Source organism: Pomacea canaliculata, linkage group LG11 (genome assembly GCF_003073045.1).
Source record: "Pomacea canaliculata isolate SZHN2017 linkage group LG11, ASM307304v1, whole genome shotgun sequence".
NCBI lineage: Eukaryota > Metazoa > Mollusca > Gastropoda > Architaenioglossa > Ampullariidae > Pomacea > Pomacea canaliculata.
The window spans coordinates 20,325,884-20,346,476 of NC_037600.1; the positions used below are offsets into that span (position 1 = coordinate 20,325,884).

The following is a 20,593-nucleotide window of genomic DNA, read 5'->3' on the forward strand; positions in this document are numbered from 1 at the left end:
AAACATATAGCTACGTGTCGAGTGAACCTGGAGCCTCTATTAACTGTGAAGATGGAGTTGGTTACATCAGATGTTATGTCATTATTTTAATGGAGCAAGCGTTATCTAGGCTGAACAGACCCATCGCTGTGAGGATGCGAGCTTTCTATGTCTAAATCCCTCACATAAACAGAAAACAACAACAACCACATCAAATCAAAACAAAAGCCAGATATGCTTCACAAATGTTATTCCATCCGGTATGTCATATTTCTTAATTATTGTTTGAGCATTCATGTACACAGTTCTGTTCGCCTGACATTATTTTTTCCCCCGCTTTTAATTCTCTCCCCTTTACAGTAGCTGTTCACATTGTCTGCTCTACGGATCATCTCCCTTGCTGATTTTTTAAAAAACATATCAACCGTCTGCTAGACTAACCCTCTATGTTTCATCTACAATATTGCAAAACTGGACAACTATATGTTCCTCTATGTCAACTTTGTCGCCGTTGCTGCTAGATCACGTGCTAACATTCGTTCTAGACTGGTTCGTGATTGCTCATATACTTTTTCAGTTCTAGAACAGACATGCATGCACTTTTTAGCAGATATTTAATTGTTGTTATTGCTATGTTTGTTGTTTTCGTAAAGCGCTTTGATGGAGGGGAGACGTGCTGTAGAAATTAACATTTTTATTATGTTGTTTTTCTATGCTTGTAACATCTATTTTCTCTTTTAAAATTCATTTTCCTTTTGTTGTTTGCCGTATAGTCAGGTATTACACACGTGCTAAGCACACATGATTCTCCCCTGCATTTCAAGCAGGAAAGCAGCAGGGGTAACCTAGCTCCGGTGTCGGATTAGGTTCGGGTTCTGCAGGCGGGGTATTAAGCAAAGGAAAGAGACTATTGAACCACCTCAGATTTTTAGTATTAAAATGGAAAGAATCTGCAGACAGCTGACGTGTCTGTCGGTGCAAGGGAAGTCGCTGTGGTTCGCTTTTCTGGGTGATGTGATTCAGTTTCTCTTCCAAGTTTAGCACAGCGCCATGTTGAAGAGAGAAATAAAGGTGGCGGAGGAATGACTTGTGAGGCTTGAGACGGGGCGAGTCTCTCTGAGACGATGGACTTCCTCCTGTTAAAGAAACAATAAACAAATACGGCGAATCAAATATTATTGTTTCATTTTCAAATGACTGAAAAGTGAGTCAGTATAAATATACTCTAACTTTTAACGTGTGTGCGCGCACGCGTGTGTGTGGAAAAAGAACTGAATGTAAAAGGTGAAAGAGTAGACTGGTTGTTCCATGCAGGATCTGTTTATCACCGCTGAAGACCGAAGTACTTGACCAAAGCCTTGTCAGCTGATGCATTTTGCCAACGACCGGTGTGTGTTGAGGATGTCGGGGGATAGGGGTGGAAGGTTCAAGTTGAGTATTATACAAACTTCTCACCAAATCTGGGATGATTTTTCTTTACTTGTACGAGAAGGTCGTATTTCTATATGTTCTATGAGCTTGCCTATTTTTATTGCTTATTTTCCTCTGAAAGATGTTGTGCGGCGCTCTAAATGAAATTAAAAATACTACGCAAAAGAAATGTCAACAATGTCACAGCTTTTGTTGAGAATGTTGTATGAAGCGAGCGAACGAGAGAGAAAGAGGTGGGGAGGAAGGAAGCAGGGAGTGAGTGAGCGAGAAAGTCGCAGAGAGAGAGAGATGGAGGAAGAGAGGAAGACACTGCGGTCACCTCATTTTGTACCCGTCCCTCTCTACTTAAAACTTCGATCACCCCGTTGGCGTATTAGTTATGTCTGCTTGAAAGGGACATCAAAGTACAAGTGTTTAACTGTTTCCCTGTAATGATGCCGCGCATGAATAAACTAGACCGAAATGTTGATGCTTGCACCCGTCTGTGAACGTAAAGGTGTACCCCTTTATCTAGAATCAGGGAAACAATATATTACGCTAAGGTTTTCCCATATTTAGAAATGTATCCCACTGGACCTCTAACAAGTTGAAAGGTGAAATTGATAAAAAAAATTTCTCATTACAGAGATAAAGGTTAGCAAAGGGGGACACTTCATTTTCTGGACAGCTTGACAATCACATTCGGATGGTAAACTAATAGACCAGACCCCGAGATCACCTACTTTACCTCTCGGGTGTACATATTTGCACTGTGACCTTCTCTGAGAAGTAATTGAACTTCAACCCCAATTTTTATCAAAGTTAATCGAGAAAAGATAGGTTATGTTATCGTGATACGGTTTGGACAATTACTTCACACGTCTCTCCTAATGCAAACAATTATAATCTGACATGGTGCAAACAAACTGGTGTAGTGCGACATGGGTTCGTCAAAACGACTAAGAGCAAAGATATACATGTACCAGTCGTTATACTGACTTTAAAAGAATAAAAACAGTTCCTTGTTCTTAAGGGACAACTATTTTACTCTCGCAAAGAGTAAAGAAGTTTGAAGCCAAATAAATAAATACAAATAAAATTTTAAAAAAGTAAGTAAATAATTGTAAATGCAGGGCTTAAAAGGAGACATGTAAACGCTTAATGAACAAAAACACCCCAGATAAATCCTCAAAGGAAATAGCACGAAGCTGAGAGAACTGATTGACAGATTGATGGAAGAATAACAAGACGAGAGGAAAACTATAGCAAATGAAAATCAAAGAAAGAGAAAAAAATCCTAGAAAAACTACAAGAATGAAAGAAGAAATAACTACAAACAGCAACAATAAACGATAACACTAGTCAAAAATAATCAGAGAAACACAAAACAGTATATTTTAGTTTAAGTGAAAATTAATAGAAACTTATTGTATAGATATGAGAGTAAAACGAGTGTATATCTATATAATTATACCAGTCTTTCTGACGAGCGCTTTCCCAGAAACGAAATGGAGTGTGTTAGCACAAAGTAGTGCCAGCAACAACCACTGTGTTAGTCCAGTCTTAGTCATCAATGCCATTATTTTCAAGCCAGTGGATCACTTGCACTTCTGGCAATAGGTTGTTCTACACTCGTTGAATATTTTTAAAATAATTTATTTTTTGTTGTAGCCAGAGTAAGCCCTTAGTTTGTGTCCCTATGATAAAAGTTCGCAGCGGGAACATCTCTCTCTCTATATATATATAAGCGGTTTTTTTTTAAAGTCAGGTGATTTGACTGACCAATCAAAACACGTTTAAGAGATACTCGAAATTGATAACTGTGGTGGCATGGAGTTCAAATAGGTTAAAAGGTTAAAGGATATACAGGTAGTCCTCGACTTACGACGGGGATCCGTTCTTAACGCGGCGTCGTAAACCGAATTTCGACGTAAGTCGGATCCTACGTTCATACAGTACTGTACCATAATAACAGTACAGTACTGCAAACACTTAGCCTCTCCAAACACCTATATTAACACAGTACCCTACTCAATTATCAATAAACATAAGTACAGTAAAATATTGTAGTACACTACGCTTTGTTATCACTGCCGCTGTCATAGGAGCAGATCCTGTCACGTGTTCAAGGATGCCAATTTCTGTTGCTTTCCCCTTCTCAGATTGCCTTATGATATCCACTTTCACCTCCATGGTGATGGCCTTCCTTTTCTTTGATGCACTGTTATCAGCTGAGTCTACTTTCGCTAAACCTCGTAAGTCGGAATGAGCGTCGTAACCACGAAACGACGTAACTCGAGACCGTCGTAACCCGAGGACTACCTGTATATATATAGGTGTGTGTGTGTGCGCGCGCGCGCCCACGCGAGCGCTCAATACTGGATATCGCTATAACATGCATGTTATTATGTTATCACCACTATCAAAAAACATGCACAAGATAACACATGGGTGAAGTTGGAGAGGCGGTAAAAGTATACAAAACAGCAAAAACAGAAGGGTATTCACCTAGATACCTGTCTTGGTGACACCTGTGTAGCTTTCCACGGAACAAGTAAACAAGAAGTTGTAAAGTATTTTTTAATTCTGTAGGTGATTAGGTACCATTTACTTTGTACATTGTTATAAGTGCCACTTATTGTGCATATCTAACCTCAAGATTATTAAATACTGTAGGTGATTGAATGTCTGTTACTTAATTCTATGGGTTAGGGTTAGTCAAGATACATGACTTAAAAAATGTTATTGGCGTCTCAAGTGCATTTCTTAGATGTTGGTTAAGTAACAAGATGTACGACATTTTAAAATGTTACAGGCAACTGTTTAAACCTTTGATTTTTTTTTAAACACACAAAGTTATGTTCAGAAATAGTCGATAATCAAAAAGCGTGGGAAATCGAGCGTGGAAAGTGATCTACCTGGAGCAGACGATCATACGTGGCTGGGACTCAGGCTTTCTGAGGAAAGCGCTCGCAAGTCGCAGAGACGGAAATTTGAAAGGATACCAGCCAAAGCGCCATCTTAAGGCCCGGATATTGCGGATTGCAGCTAGACGTGTCTTTTTGGAGAAAGATTTCTCGAGGGCCGTCAGTTTTGATATGTCCCCGGATGCTGCCACACACCTGTCAAGGGAGCGAGCTTGACTTTATTCCTGCTGCGTCTTTGACGGCGCTTTGGAGTTATAGCCCTTGCACAAGCGCTCACCTGCAGTGTGAGCAAAAAAGTGCTTGCGTATTTTTATTATATTATATTTTTTCTTACTTGCCCTGGGATTTGAAAGGATTTTTCTATTTACAGGACCAAGTGTGGGTGCGAGACATAAACTGTTTTTCCTGATTTGTAAAAATGCAGGCAGGAGAATCCAGTGTCAGAGGAAACTGCTCCGAAAACGACCATCAACTAGACAAGATCGCAACTTCTGACAGGAGTAAAATGGTGCAAACATGTCTAGCTTGCCCCTCTGACTCTAGATGACACTCTAAGACCATCCTTCAGGGTCATTGGCCGAGGTCAACAGAGGAAGAAGTGGCTGAAGAATGTAAAACAGTGAATGGACCTTCCGATGACGAATCTTGCTGTTACCACTCAGCAAAGGCCAAGGGAGACCAAGAGGCTTGTCCGTACAAAACCTTGTCAATTGTTGAGAATCTTGTCCATTTTGTACAAACGTGGTCCATTGCTGAAAATCTTGTCAGGTGCTGGATATGCCGTCCTACCGAAGACAAGTCCAGGTCAATGGACTGTACTGAGAAGTGCCTTTTTATTTAAAAAAAAACTAAACCTATTTTTTTCTCTTCTTAACATCTTCGTGATCAATCAACGAAAAACAAAAGTTTAAACAACAAATTACATCTAATGCAAACAACAAGAACCAGATGAATCAGACTTTTAAAATATCTTTTCTCCACCAGCAATAACCTATCTACGAATCAGCTGCTTGTAACACATTTTCTTACTGCCCTTGTTTTTGTTTTTTACTTAGTTTTTGTTTTTTGTAATTATGGAAATGCGTCGACCTATAGGAATTAGAGACGCCGGAAATATTGGAGAAAAGAATGATAAAAGAGGGATGTATCAATACTTTCCCTGAAAAATAATTTTCTTAGTACTTTAATGATTGATTTAGGACATGAACAAGGACTGGGAGAGCAGAGAATGTGTTATGTTTATGTCGTGTAATATAAAGTGTACTCCTTTCTCTCTGTGTATAAATTGTATTTCATTCGATCAGTGAGATAGGAATACTATTTTTAGATCTTTTGTGCTAATAATTAAGTGTATGTATGTGTATAAAAGAGAGTGAACTGTGTGTGTTGATATATATAGTGTGTGTGTGTGTGTGTGTTTGGTATGTGTATGTGCACACACGTGCGATAGTCTGTATTAGGTTGCGCGTTCATGTTGTGTACATCAATGCTTTTGTTTCTCTACCTCACCTATTTGTTTCCTGTCAACTATGTAGTTCTGGATAGAAAGATCGCACCCCCCCCCCCCAAAAAAAAAAAAAACAACAACAAACAAACAAAAAAAAAAACAACAACAAACAAACAAAAACACACACACAAAAAGAAGGCAACTTTGAATCATTCTAGCATCACTCGGCAGTCACGTGATCTCTAGCATGTTGTGTGCGTGCACGTGCCCCTGGACAAAGGACAAGGCTAGCGTCGTTTCACAGGTCATGGGATATCTGCTACCTCGACATATGCCACACATCGCCGTCTGCTTTGACTAAAGAAACCAACAACAAAAAACGGATGCATAAAGAGTTATCAAGAGATAACAGAGCGATGTACACCTAGGTAGTGCATAAGGACTCGCAGGCCGTTTGGAGATACTACAAAATTTATTTATTTTTAGAACAGTGTTTGGGTTGTTGTCGATGATAACGTTTTGTCGGTCTAACGAGAGAGAGAGAGAATGTGCTCTTGTAAAGGTACACGAACGGAAGATAAAAAGAAAGTCTGGACAAGGAAGAAAAAGAGACAGTCCGACAAACCCATTGATTGGTAAGCAGACAGGAAGGTAGGGAGCAGACGGACAGGTAGAAGAGACACTTTAGACATCCATTATTCTTGTACTCTTCAGCATGCTCACACCAAAACTCTGTACTCATACCCTATTGTTGCACTGTGTTGATGTGGAGGTGTACAAGTGCGGGATAGAAAAAGAATAAAGGAGGCTCTTTCCTGTTTTGTGAGGCGCTAACAGCCTCGTTTACATTGACGATCTTCATTCCTCTTCATTCCTTCTTTTTTTTTCTCTCTCTTCTTCTTTTCCATCTTCTTAGAGATATGGTAAAGTGAATGAGTTTTCCCATATTTTTTAATTTATAGCACTTTCCTGGTCTTCTAGTCAATTTCTATTCATCTGTCTCAAGACTGGTTTCAGCGTTAAGAATTTTCGCATGCTGAAAGCTCTTTACGTTTTTCCAAAATTATATTGCTTCCTTCCTTCTTTTCTTTGATAGTGGGACGATTTTTCAGTTCTAGAGTGTGGTGTGTAAAAATGTCTCTGAGTGAATGTGTGATTTTCTGAGTGTGAAAAGTCCTCGCGTGCTTTCATGTCTTTTGTGAAGTGGGTGTCGCTGTGTATTCGTTACTGCTCATCTGAAATGTGTGATCGTGGAGTCTTTAGATGTACATGCTTTCCTGCTTTCTGTGTGCGATGTCGACGTCGTTGTGTAGAGGGGGTCAATGCTAATTTTATGTGTGGCGGGCGTTTTGGGGATGTGATTATCTCTGACCTCGACACTAATTCGTATTTATTTCTTATTCTGCTCGATAGTGTGTACTCTCTGGTCGTGAAAAAATGAGACGTTACTATTTGTTTGGTTGCTGACTTGTTTGTTTGCCTTTGTGAACGTGTGCGTGAAATCTGTTTACCGGATCGAACGCGCTAAGATGAAACATCTAAACAATAGGAAGACATCACATACAACAGTAACCCACAAACTATACTTTAAGACAAACCCACAGACTATAGACAGGAGACAGTTAATGACAAGGCTTCAGACATGATTTATTCATTGATGTTTATTTTTATCTGAGCAAACGTTCATGTTCGTCTTGATCCCGGATTTTTGCTGTACATCGTGTATTAGCGCGGTATAGGCACTGAATAGTGTTCACAACATTCTTAAAGAACATCGAACAAGGCTTTCAAAAAAATTGTTGCTGTCTAGAGGCCTGATGGCACAGCGTAATCCAGCATCAGCCGGAAGCGGAAGTTACTTCCCAAAGCGTAGACTGGGCATGCGCATGCTGGCTTCGTTGCGGTCTTTCAGTCCTGACAACAGAGCCGCCAGGTTGCTGACCAGCATCCTCTGCCGGTGACGTTTCTCGACTGAAGAAACCACAGAGAAATAAACAAGTGGATAGGACATGTTCAACCAGTGGCTAGTACTTCGTTAGACAAAAAAATAGCAATGGAGTCAAAAACACTGAAAGACATAATTACAAAAATAGTGAGCTAGGCTTACAATTAGAGAACTACAAAACAGAATAGAGAAAAAAGATGAAAAAGCCAACTATGTAGGAAATACTGAGTCAAAAAGAAATGCTGACCCATTGACATACACTAAAAGATACAGTATCAGACGCAGAACCATAATGGCATTAAATTATCTGCAGACAAGACAACACCGAATAAAAGCAAAAAGTGTCATTTAAAGAAGGAATAAAGCTTTTTAAAAGAGGACAATATAATAAAACTTATTAATCCGCAAGGACAAGTGCATACTAATTGCGTAGACAACCAATGAACAAACGACTGAATGCTAACTAAACTAAACTAAACTAAACTAAACTAAACTAAACTAAACTAAACGAAACTTACCTAAACTAAACTAAACTAAACTAAACTTAACTAAACTAAACTTAACTAAATTAAACTAAGCTAAACTTAACTAAATTAAACTAAACTAAACTAACTTTTGAGAAAAGTTTATGACTGTTAGGTGCAAGAACGGAAGGTGAGTAACGTATGTAAGATACATGATGCTAGAGACTGTAGACGTGTGTCTGTAGTAGTCTATGATGCCAAAGATGTGTAAAAGGATGTGTGACATCGCTGTCTAGCTTTTTGTGACATACACGGGTCGTCAACGTCTGAGCGGAGGTCCCGTCCGAAGCCAGCAGCCTCCTCAACAACGGTTCCATCATCAGCATCAGTGGGGACAGCATCCTCCGGCAGGTCGCGAAACCTCGTGCGGCTCAGAAGAAGTCTGCTGAGGTCTTCGAACATGATATAATGTAATAATGTCATTTCAATATAAATATGTCACAAAAACAAAAAGACACTGACAATGATAAGTATTTATTCGCGATAAAAATTTCTAAAAAATTTCTATCTCTGTTGCAACCAGACATAGACAATAAAGATGTATTGTATTGTATAATGACAGGAGCAATAAAATAGTTTCTTTCCATACATATAGCTTTGGTCCTATAGAGGGAATACTGCACGAAGATGAAAGGGTGAAACAGATGTACAAGGTAGTAATTATTGACTCAATTTTAGGTAAGAGGCAGTTATTGATGATGAACCTTCAGAGCAGGTCCTTGGACATAATTTCCCGGTGATGGAAACAGGCTTTGGCAAGTAGGTTTTGATAGAAATATTTCTATTTTGATATTTATAAATATTTATAAATATTTCTCTATTTATATTTTAATTCTATTTTGAAGAAGCGTAGACTTGGGAGGATGAGGAAGATAGAAATACTTCTTTATTCAATGTGGGCTCCAGTCTATGACTGACTGGCTTTTTTTTCTTTTGGTCCGGATTGCCGAAATTAGAACACAAAACTAATTAATCGAATCTCCAGCCTAAGTTCTTAGCCACCACAAATAAACTTTCCTTAAAAAACAAACAAAACAAGTAAACAACAAAAGGTCGAGGCCGGAGTATTGGTTTGCAGGAACTTGATCTTCACGTGAAAAGCAACAAGCAAAGACAGAGAGAAGCCACACAGACTGTCCCCTTCATCCAGGCCTGTCAGAAAGAGTCATCATATCGGTTGGAAGTTCGTTGTTGGTCAGGACAGGTTAGGATGCTGATGTAATGAGAAAAAGTCCAAAGTGTGGTCTCGACACGTACAGCCTGGAGGAGAAAGAGGAGGTGTGAAGGGATCCATAAATAAAACGGAAATTAATTTTCTTTCATGTTTAATGCCCGCCACGACTCTCGGAGAGAAGCTCAGCAAAACCCAAGCACCACAGCGACATGTTCGCGACAGGTGGCCAAACACAACCAAACCCAAAGTCTCGGTTCGCCACGCTCAAACCTGGACATCATGGACACGTGGCTCATAAGGCTAGCCTTTTTGTCGCTCGGTCACGGTTCGGTTGGCAGCTCGCGAACCGGCAGGCCGACAACAAACCACTGGAGCTCGTGTTCATGCAAGCTTGATTTACCCATCGGGTAAGGTCTTCTCACTAGGGTCAATCGTAACCGAAAGGTCAGCTCCGCTCGGATTCATGGGCTGATGAAAATTCGAGACTGTTATCTAACGATTTGACAGGCAATGATCGATTCCGATTTTGCAGAAGTGTGAATGGGCTTGAGCAATCAAGGCCCCCTTGAAGAATAATGTAGCCAGTTAGAAACGCAGATAACAGGGGCAGATGCTGATAAAGTTCCCTCGTTGACCATGATGGGAACACAGTTGTACATGGGTAGTGAAGGTCGGGGTTAGGAAATGTGTTTCTTTCACCCCTGGACGGTGGTTATAAGACAATGGCAAGGATTCCCTAGGATGAAGAAACACAAAGCAATATCCACAGGGTCTAGACAACCCGTCGTAACTATGGAGACGATTTTCTTTGATTCCCTCTTTGCCCCTGGGTAATGACTTACCATCGTTTCATGAACACGGTCTCAAGTTGTTACAGTTATTTACTTACATGGAGGATCCCCACAACACTGTATACCTTGTACTTATTATTCAGTTATATGTGCAAATTTTTTTGTATAGTGATGTCACCATTGACATGCGTCAGCTTTGAACTATTTCTTTCTCCTTTTCCTCTTTTCTGTCAACCCTCTTCTCGTTTCTTTATTAATTATCTCTTATTTCTTTGCTTTACTTTATTTTTCTTTTTTTTCGTCTATTTTTCTATGAAGGGGCGGATCAGCTGAAAGAGGAAACACAGCAAACAGTCTGGAGCGGCATCAGCTACAGATAACAAAACTTTCAACCATTCGCTCCATTCCTGATGGACCGTGAAAAAGTGAAACCGTGTTCGACGACAGACAGCTAACGCCTGGAGCATGACCAGGTCATGGCTCGATGGATCGACAGCTTTAATGTGCCACTGCTTTGCTGAGTGGGAAACAACAATCACTCGTGTCCAACTGCATCGGGGCATGTTGTGGGTTAAGCTCCATTATTTTCACCTTTTCTTCGGATAGCTATTTTGTTTGTTTCGCCATGCAGGCGATGCGCGTGTGTTGGCAGAAGAGAGATTTAAAGATTTTGATTGGTTGGGTAGCTTGTGAAGCACCTGGATGATGGCAGCAGCAGCAGGGATGCTTTAACTGGTTTTGAGAATCGGGGGTTTCAATGAATGAAGATGGATAGATTATGTAAGTGGGATTGGTGAGATAGGATGGCGGTTGATAGAGGGCTAAGACATGGGAAAGCTACGAAAACACACATAAACGTAAACACACAAACACACACACTTACCCCACTCAGCCACTCGCACAGAAAGAAACAGAGGCAGAGAGAGAGAGAGCAAGAGATGGGGGAAACTGGTGTTGTACGCCGAGCCAGCAAGTATGGCTATATCACAGCCAGCCCTGTAAACAAATGTCACATGAAAAAAAAAAAAATAAAATAAATAAATTAATTAATTAAAAAATAAATAACAGCGTGCACCAGACGAGATCTGAACCCGGAACAGTCAATCCTTGCTGTATTCGTTACAGGAACTAAAAGTAGCGCCACCAGGCGCTTCAGAGATAGACAGGTGGTGGTGGAATGAAGTGGTGAAAATAGAAAAGAAAATAACAAAAAAAATAATAATAAAATAATAACCAACATACATACAAACAAATATGCCAGCATGCAAGCCAGATACTCACTAATGGGGTCTGGCGTAGTTGCTGCCCTCTGTCGGCGCGTGGATCCTACACAGACAGCAACCACAAGCGCTGAGCCCACCAGCAACCACGACAACGTTGGTGCCATCACGCCCTGACCTGAACAGAACAGGAAATTCATATCAAAGCTGCTGATAAGTTAGCAAAAGATTAGAATTTGAAAATTTCTTCTTTTCTTGAAAAGTTCACACGAAAACTCTTTTGAAAATGATTGTTTGCATTTAGTTTAGTGTTTCAACCAAACTTCTACTTCCTCTTTTTCTGTGAAGTTCTCTACTATTGTGTCTTTTTGAGATCATGCTGTGATAAAGAAAAGTTTCTGCTGTCAGAAACCGAGTAATACTGTTGGAATTGTGTGGACACCATTGTAAACCTGCAGGCGGTGCGCTGTCGGAACTGACTGTCCTTCACCCCGCAACTCCACTTAATTGCAGATGAATCTCAAATCATACAGAAGAGGCAAGCCTAGTAGAAAATGGAAGTGGAAGTCTTCATTGTAGATGATCATGTCGTCTACTGCAACGACTCTCAAAAAGAACATTATCACGCGAAGATCACTAACCTCCGAGCAACACGTGCCAGACAGAACGGACAGACTCTAACCTTTGACTTTGACCTGTGAATGGTCAGAAGTGTCGATGGTGGAAAGCGGTATTGTGCTACCAAATCTGAGATTCTCCTGTGGCCAGGTGGAATCTCATTAGAGGTGTCAGTGTCTTCGCGCATTCATGTTCATTAGGAACTCTGGATGTCTCATTGTAATCTCGCTGGCGCGAGAGACCAACAACTGATTTTGCGTGTGCACGTGCGATGGCTAATCTGCCCAAAGTTGATGGAATCGGGTATCCACACACTGAGGTACTTCTGAACACGAGTGGTGTGCAGACAGCCATCCATCTCAGTATGGATGGATACTAATCATGGGACTAGTATTTTGAGGGCTGATTATTATTTTTTTTATTTTTTTATTTTTTTTTTGCTTCCTTCCCCACTGATAACGGACAGTATATTGTTCTTATGATCCCCTCGGAAGAAAGGGGGATTCTCATAGACAAAGATATGACTTTAAATTACAGGACATACCCTAGGAAAATAAGAGAAAATATTTATTTTCAAATTGCATCAAAATCAAACATCGTAAAATTTTAACGAGTATGAATGACGGAGGAAATACAGAAAAGAGTTTCATTGTCGAGAAGACAATGAAAAACAGACTTTCTATTTAAAACAAACCAATCAATCGATTAATTAACCAATAGATCTAGTGGAATTTTCTTTGGTGCCAATTTGGAAAGATACCGTGATTCGCAATGCCAGACGATGGTGTCTTCACTCGCATGTACCAACAGATGTGTCTAGGGACTGGGGCAAATAAGAAGACCAGCCCCCGTGGTTGTGGCGGGGGCAAGTGCCATCTAGTCTCTTTACGAGGCCGACCAGCTCAAGGTTTTATATCCCACATGCCGGCCGCCCAGCCTCCTGTCCTCGCACCTAATTGGCGACAAAGGTGCGAGAGTGCGGCTGGTGATGGCACCAGGACTGCGTCTGGTCTCAGCGGAAGTCACTGGAAAAGCTGCAGTTGCACCCAAAAATGGCCAACCTTGTTAGAAGGTATTTAGATTACAAAAAGTAGCCGCCACTATTGCGAAAGTTTATGAATCTGGAGGGCATCATCACGGGACTGGTATGTGAGACGAAAATGTCCAAATAAGTAAATGCTATCTTTATAATGGCACGCGCGCCCGCGTGTGTGTGTGTGAGTGTGCGTGTGTGAGTCTGCACGGGTATTTCTCATTAAGTGTCGGTCTGTGTAAGTATCCAAGCTGTTGAAAAAGTCATGGATATGGTACAACTAGAAATTCACAGATAATTGTTAGAAAGTTCGTCGCTTACATAAAACGATGTATTAAAAAAAAAAAAAAAAAAAAACCAAAGAGAGAAAATCTGAAAGAGGTAGGTTTTGTTTGTCTTCCTAATTTTGCCTGCTTGTTTGTCACATACGGACACAAACGTAGGCACACACACACAGACGAAAACACCTGGAATATAATGAAACGAATGTAATAAATTATAAAACAACTACATCATTTTGAATTAAAGATTTCAAACAACACAAAAACCGACACTGATAAAAAAATTCCAAAAAACACACATAAAATTGAATAAACAACCAAATGTCTGGAGTGCATCAAAAGGGGAAGAGCTAAGCAACAGTTTTACTGTCCCTCACAACTTTTTTCGATGGCGCAAGAGGTTTGCGGATACGATAACCAGTTGCGACAGGTCCAGGAATTAGAAGACCGACAAAAAAAGTCGTGGCGAATAAAAGCCCTCCAAGTGTCTTTCCTTGGGAAACGAGGATGGTGATGTTACACGGGAAAGAAGCAGTGAAAGGAGAGAAAAAAAAATGTGTCTGGCTGGATGTCCACAACATTCTAGTCAGCAATATTAGTTTATTTATGACATTCGGGAGCCACCTTGTCTCCAATCTACAAAAGGCGCTTGATGTGTTTTGTTTGGTGGTTTACTGCTGACAAGCAGGTGCGAAGTAAACAATTCAATGGGTTCAAAGGAATGTACAAACATTAGAAACTGGCTCCCTGTCGTTTAAGACCGACTAGAGCAGACAATTGTCAAACATGGTCGGCAAAGGTGAGAGGAGCTGGCTGCTGGACTCGTTGACTGGTCCTGTGTCCAGAATGCAATCTAGAATTTAAGATATTTATTGCTGATGCAGTTGATTAATATACAAGAACAGGGCCGTGCTTAGGGGCAGGCGGACGAGGCATCTGCCTAGGGCCCCGCGCTTCAAGGGGCCCCGCGCTTTTGATTGATATGGTAACTAGGCATATGGAAAACCGTGTGATCGTGGCGTGAGGGCCCCGCACATGCCCTTTGCCTCGGGCCCCGCGGGGGCTAAGAACGGGCCTGTACAAGAACGTACAGAAATGCAGCAATTGAGATGTTAATGCATTTGATTAGTCAAGAATACAGCTGTCGGGATCAGAATACGGCAAGTAGATGACCTGAAATGTTTTCATCCTTTTTTATTTTTGAATTTAGCAGAAAAACTAAAATACGAACACTAAAGTTACCAAACCTCCTCAGATAGTTACGATCTATAGTGAAATATTTCTGTGACTTATTTTGATATTTAGAGTTCAGAAACAATTAGTTTCAGGTTGTTGTTTTGATAAAACACTCTCACACGCGTTATCTCTCTCTTTCTCTCTCTCTCTCTATCTCTCTCCCTTTCACACACACACACTCACGCGCACAGAAACGGACATACGGACATGCGTGCTCTCACCCACATACCTATATCTGTCATAAAAAGTCTCATTTGGAAGTTTATAATGCCACCACCTTAAACAGGTGAGTTCAAAAAGGAAACTCAATCATAAAAGTCTTTTTCCAGCACAAACATTACAAAACTTCGCTAATAATAAAAATTCTCCGACAGAGTCTGAGTCCTGTGCCTCGGTGATAACGAGCGGGAAAGAAAGATTATACCTGTCTGTCTATCATCCTTTGGCGGTGGTCTTCTCATTCTCCTCCTTTTCCTCCGTTGCCGACATGATGATGCAGAAAGTCACGGCGCCATTTTATTGCGTTGCCATGACTACTCTACTATCACACGAGTTTTATTCGTCGTAGTAAAATGCATTGTTACCCATCCTTCTTTTGTTTTAAATTTGATATAATGTCTTCTCTGCTGATGAACAAATTGTAGCAGCGGCTGATGTAGTTTGGATTTTACCATCCTTATAAGACTTTGGTTTCTGAGAAAGAGGTCAGTCTCGCCACGAAGACTTCAACCTATTTGTCTGTCTCTCCATCAAGGCTTTAGTCTATCATCTATATAAATATCCACTGTTCCTCTCAATACTTCTCTGCCTGGCTGTGTCTTTCCAGTCAATAAATGCTGTTGTAAGCACAATCAATTTTGAATTTGTGCTCATTAGGATGGCTGATTATGAAAAAAACTGTCCATTCGTGAAACTAGAATTAAGTTTTGAGTTTGTCACCGGCGGACGACACTGTAAGTTATAAAAGCTGTTTGTAATTTCAACAACAATTAAGTCTGGAATGTGTGACCAGACCAGTAGGCCGTAACTTATCCAGAAGCTGTCAGGGATAGTCCGGCCCACGGCAAAACTCGGCGACATGCGAGTGGTTCACTCAGGCAAGTTCCGGCGGTACATGTCAGCAGTAATGGAGGAAAGCTGTCCCGTTTCTGTTGGCAGGAAGTTTATAGAAAAATCCTATTATTATTGTTTTACACCGAGTCAGCAGCTGAGGCCATATCATGTGAGCTAGTGCAGGCGTTACACCCAGACTGAACATTCGCATGCCTCAGGCGAGATGCGAACCGGTGACGCAGGATCCTCGCTGTCTTGGTGACAAGCGCTCTTCTGTTCGGCCGTCCGACAAGTATCGTCTCACATTCCGTTCGTCTCTCCTGTCTGTGGTGTGTAAGTGGAGTGAGGGATCGAATGAATGATTCAATCAGTCAGTCAAGGAAAGATTTAGTGAAATTCAGATGATAACTCGAGTTCAAACATGAAGACCCCAGATAATGGTGTTTTCAAAAATGATGATGAGAGAAAGCCGCAAACAAATCTTGTGACCGCGGAACATGTAGTCTAGACCTTTTTCGAAAGGTGATGCCTCTTGATGTTTGGCAAACAAGATTTGAAATTGTTCATAAAAAAGCTTCGTCTTTCCTGTTTGCCATCTGACTGACATCGAAGCGTGCTTCACAAAACAGTTTTGCAAACTGCATGGTGGCACCAACAAAACTGGGATATTTATTTTCCAGCGATGAAAAAAGATTTGGGGCAGGAGTGGCGACCTCAACCTTTATCACACTCTTACATCCAGAATCCTGACAATTACATGTTTGTGTGAGTGACAATGTGTTCTACTTGGAAAGGTAAAACTAAGAGACAAAAAGGACAGAGATAGTAATGACCATGCTGGTAGAGCGATGATGTTCAATCCTAATTGTTGTCTTACTGAATAAGTGTTGGAAGGATTTGTGAGTGTGAGGGTGTGGGTGTGTGGTTTTGGGAATATAGTTTTAGTGTTGTTTCTTATTTAGTCGGGTATTTACATGGACTGTAGGTGTTTGTGTGAGATGATAGTTTGAGTGGAATTTAAGTTGTTTTTATTCTAAGTTTTATTATCAGCCAGTTGTTTTACCACGTCTTTTAATTTCTCCTAGTGAGATAATAAAGTTAAATTGAATTGAATTGAATTGAATTGAATTAAGGAGGAGTTAGTATGAATGACACATTACACCTGGAAGCTGCTTGCATTTCGTCTGATGTTTTGATGCCTGAAGTTTTCGTAACCTTTTGTAGAATACGACATCAAGTCAAGAAATGATCGTTAGATCAACCAAAGAAAAAGAAATTAAGAATTTGTCAATTTTTTTAGCATGGCCATTCCCCCATCCTCAAATATTTCTATCATTCCTGATATGAAATGTTGATTTTGTTCATCTGCTTTGTGATAACTCATACTCCGATTCCAGAATTGACGACTGCCCCTACCACTTAATATTAGTGTATCTTGTTTTGTAACATTTTATTCATTATTGCATGAAGCACAAAGTTTAACAGCATGCTAAGGTCATTGGTAGTGTCTTGTGATAAATTACCTTTAGAGTAGTTTTTTCCTCTCTTTACGAATATTTTAAGCATTATTTTATGCGAAATTTGTGTGTAGTACACACATTTCTATTTTATTTAATTTTCTAAATACCCTTTTCTTCTGTTTAACTGCGTGTGTATTTTGTAGCTTCTAGTTTATTTTCGTGGAGTGTTTTTAGTAAAACGAATCTCTTAAATGAAGACAATAGTCAACTATGATATAATACCTTTATGACAAGATTCATTATAAATTATACAAAGTATTAAGGGGTTATATCCTCCAGACTTAAAAATTTTTGCATGCGCTTGATATTAATTATATATATATGTGTGTGTGTAATATCTCTAGCACTACTATTCGAGATGCAGGTCTACACGTATATTTAAAACGCGATTATATCTCTAAAAAAATGGAACGGAGATGGAATGGTAGAAAATCAAAATCATGAGTAATCAACAGAGAAATCAGTAGAAAAAGTCCCCTTAATCAATCCAATCTTAAGTAACTTTGCTTTACACGTTCTTCTTTCATTCGTTCCTTCTTTTTCGAGCAGATGGACAAAAATAGTAATATTCTGAAACGGACTTAAAATGGATAATAGATTCGCTAGCAAAGAAACAATTGCCCGGTCAGTAAAATAAGTTTTAGAATGTGCGAATAGAAATACACTTAAACGCTTAGCAATGGCCATAATAATAATAATAATAATAATAATAATAATAATAATAATAATAATAATAATAATAATAATAATAATAATAATAATAATAACAACAACAACAACAATAATGCAAAATTTGTAAAGCTCATGCTCGCACTCCTAAGGAGCATGCTCTTAGTGCTTAATAACAAGAACGAAACATGGACAGGAAAACAAACAAATAACATATAAAGTATAAAAGAATAAACAACTATACGAAACGAAGAAACAGCAGCGTTTTAACAAGTGTAAAAGCAAAGGTTTACTGATGAGAAATTGTCGAGCGTTAGTAGAGTGTGCCACGTGGGCATTGACCGATGAGTTCCACTCTTTGCTCGCCTCAGAAAGAACAATCGGGGTTACACAAGGAGACGGGAAGACAGAAAAGAAGAAATTAATTCACAAAATAATTCAGACGTTTTAACATTTATTCTTCATGGAACGGGGCATAATTATTTGTTAACTCAAGAAAGCAATTATAATTGCACCCTTGTGTCTCATTCAATAAGAGTAGCGAAAACCAGATTTTTGTGAGTTGGGGGATGGGGAAGGGGCAAGGGTGGTGAGACATTGGTATGTCAGAACGATAATATTAGAATCTAACGAAAAAAGAGAGAGGGCGATAAAAAAGAAGAAAGCGCATACTTGCCAGCAAAAGAAAAATTTAAAAAGTCAATTATCAAGGTTTTGGTAATCTTACAACAAGGTATTACAACATTCTATAAAACGAAAAACTATTCATCCTGCTGCTTTCAAAGTATTGTAGAACCCAAGAGAATACAAATATGATAGGAGCAAATGGATGCTCATCTCATGGTCGTGAAAATGGAAGCGAGAAATATTATCATCGCAAAAGGTCCAGAAAATTCTAAACAGACCCTTGAGGGCTTTGTCAAACATTCCCACATCTTTATTTTGCCCACGTAACAAACTTTTAAGTGGACAAATTTACAAAGATTTGCCAAACATAAGTTGACAATAGTTGTCCGACTTCAGAAAAGAATTTTTTTTTACAAAATTTATTTGTCATTCATTCATTCCAGATGCAATACAGACCTTATGCGTCTTCTTTGAGTTGGTTCTTGAGGTGGGTCGGACACCTTCTCACTTCTGCTCTGGTCCTCCTCGCAGGTGAGTTGTGAAGGGGGAGTTTGTGGTGCAGGTGAGGTAGCGAGTCCGCTGATGGAGAAGCGAGTGTCGTGGGTGGTCAGTGGGCGAGAGGTGATGACGTGCTGTGCACAAGATGGCTGGTGGTCGGCCGAGAGCCCACCACAGGCCTGCCCCCTGTTTAAATATGTCTGCACGGGCCCACGCATCGCTTTGCCGGCTGGCTGGCTGGGCGGATGGATGCAGTAGCAAGAGACAATGCGCGCCGCACAATCGCACACACAGGGGGGCTGTACAGACAGACTGGGGGAGGAGGTGGGGTGGTTGGTGGGTGGGGCAAGAGCTGTTTGTAGACGCAATCAACTGTCACGCCACACAGAGCTTTCGTCAACATTTGTAAACTGATAACATATACATACATACGTGTGTGTGTGTGGGCGCGCTATTTTGGATTTCTTTTCTCCCAAACTCTTTTGATATTTATTTTACATATCCTAATATACATAGCTAGTATAACGTATAACGCAAACTGTTTTTGTTCAGGGGTGGGTACTACTTGATGGTAGAACAGGGTTTAAATACTTGTGTCCACGAAAGCGGGTGTGTGAGTATAAATGTCAGTATAACTGTTCATATTCATGCGTTTGCATGTGCGTACATTATGACATTTTTATTGATTTTTTTCATTTCGGAAAATGTTAGCTTTGATTTATTTTCTCCCCAAACTCTTTCAATATATAGAAATAAAATCGAAATTTATTTTTCGATAGATGTTTTAAATTATTCAAGTTTGCACAGACTTTTTTTGAAGCTTATTAAATATAATCTATTTTACTCCTAATAATTTTGTCACTTTTTACTGAAACGAATAATATTTTGAAGTAAATTATGTTTCTTCAAGGCTTACTAAATGAAGGGCCATATGTCTTTTACATGGTCAGGTCTCCTAGATAGTAGGTTGGAGGCCCTGTAACATTGGAAGTACGGATAGTACTGGTATCCATTTTAGATGAACCAAATTGTTGTAAAATTTGCATAATTTGTCAGTCAGGTATTCGTCCCTTGACTGGTGCCTGTCGCTGGGAGAGTACATGGATAGACAGGGAGGCTGACAGGGTCCGCCTCTCACACCTGTCGACCACACTCCAGTATACCTTGAAGGACAGTCTCCGACAAGGTGTCGTGCCGTGTCACATGTCCATCCCATAATTTGTTTAACAGATCTTCTATTGTTTCACTTTTAGTCTTTTGACAATGACAGTAACAATGACCACCTTTATTAATCTCAATAGACAGTTATACTAGGAAAGATTGCTCTGATACAAAAATAGACAAAAGAAAACAAAACCTGTTTACAAGATAAGTAAATATAAAAAATACAGTTGTGTATCATAGGAAACTTATAAACAATCTTACTTTTAGATTGTTGATGAGAGTGTGCGTGTGTTTATCTGTAACTGTATCGCATTAAAACTGACAAATTCTTGTGAGTGTGTGTAGAACTTATTAGTGAGATCGGCAAATCCTGAATATATCTTGTTTTAGATTGGTGGTGATGAATTTTTTAATGAATTTAATTCTGTGTGAAGCTCGTTTGATTTGTTTTTTTTCTTTGTTTTTTGTTTTTTTTGT

The 20,593-nt window shown here is 39.8% G+C and overlaps 1 protein-coding gene and 1 long non-coding RNA gene across 2 annotated transcripts; both read right to left on the reverse strand.

Moving 5' to 3' along the window:
- Nucleotides 1-212: 212 nt before the first annotated feature.
- LOC112576313 lies at nt 213-3,102 on the reverse strand. Its single transcript, XR_003101799.1, has 2 exons — nt 2,864-3,102; nt 213-1,115 (listed from the first exon to the last, which is right to left on the reverse strand). It is a non-coding gene; the product is annotated as an uncharacterized LOC112576313 (long non-coding RNA).
- Nucleotides 3,103-7,406: 4,304 nt separating this feature from the next.
- On the reverse strand, nt 7,407-19,138 carry LOC112576237. Its single transcript, XM_025258542.1, has 4 exons — nt 18,911-19,138; nt 11,479-11,595; nt 8,484-8,624; nt 7,407-7,734 (listed from the first exon to the last, which is right to left on the reverse strand). Exons 2-4 carry the CDS (start codon nt 11,582-11,584, stop codon nt 7,619-7,621), a joined length of 363 nt encoding a protein of 120 aa, XP_025114327.1. The 5' UTR covers nt 11,585-11,595; nt 18,911-19,138; the 3' UTR covers nt 7,407-7,618.
- Between the last annotated feature and the right edge of the window lie 1,455 nt (nt 19,139-20,593).

Excerpts from the sequence above, each read along its gene's own strand:
- LOC112576237 (XM_025258542.1), bottom strand. The coding sequence starts at position 11,584 with ATGGCACCAACGTTGTCGTGGTTGCTGGTGGGCTCAGCGCTTGTGGTT. Across the intron at positions 8,625-11,478 it reads AACTACGCCAGACCCCATTA|ACCTCAGCAGACTTCTTCTG; the intron begins GTGAGTATCTGG and ends TCATGTTCGAAG. Across the intron at positions 7,735-8,483 it reads CTCAGACGTTGACGACCCGT|TCGAGAAACGTCACCGGCAG; the intron begins GTATGTCACAAA and ends TGGTTTCTTCAG.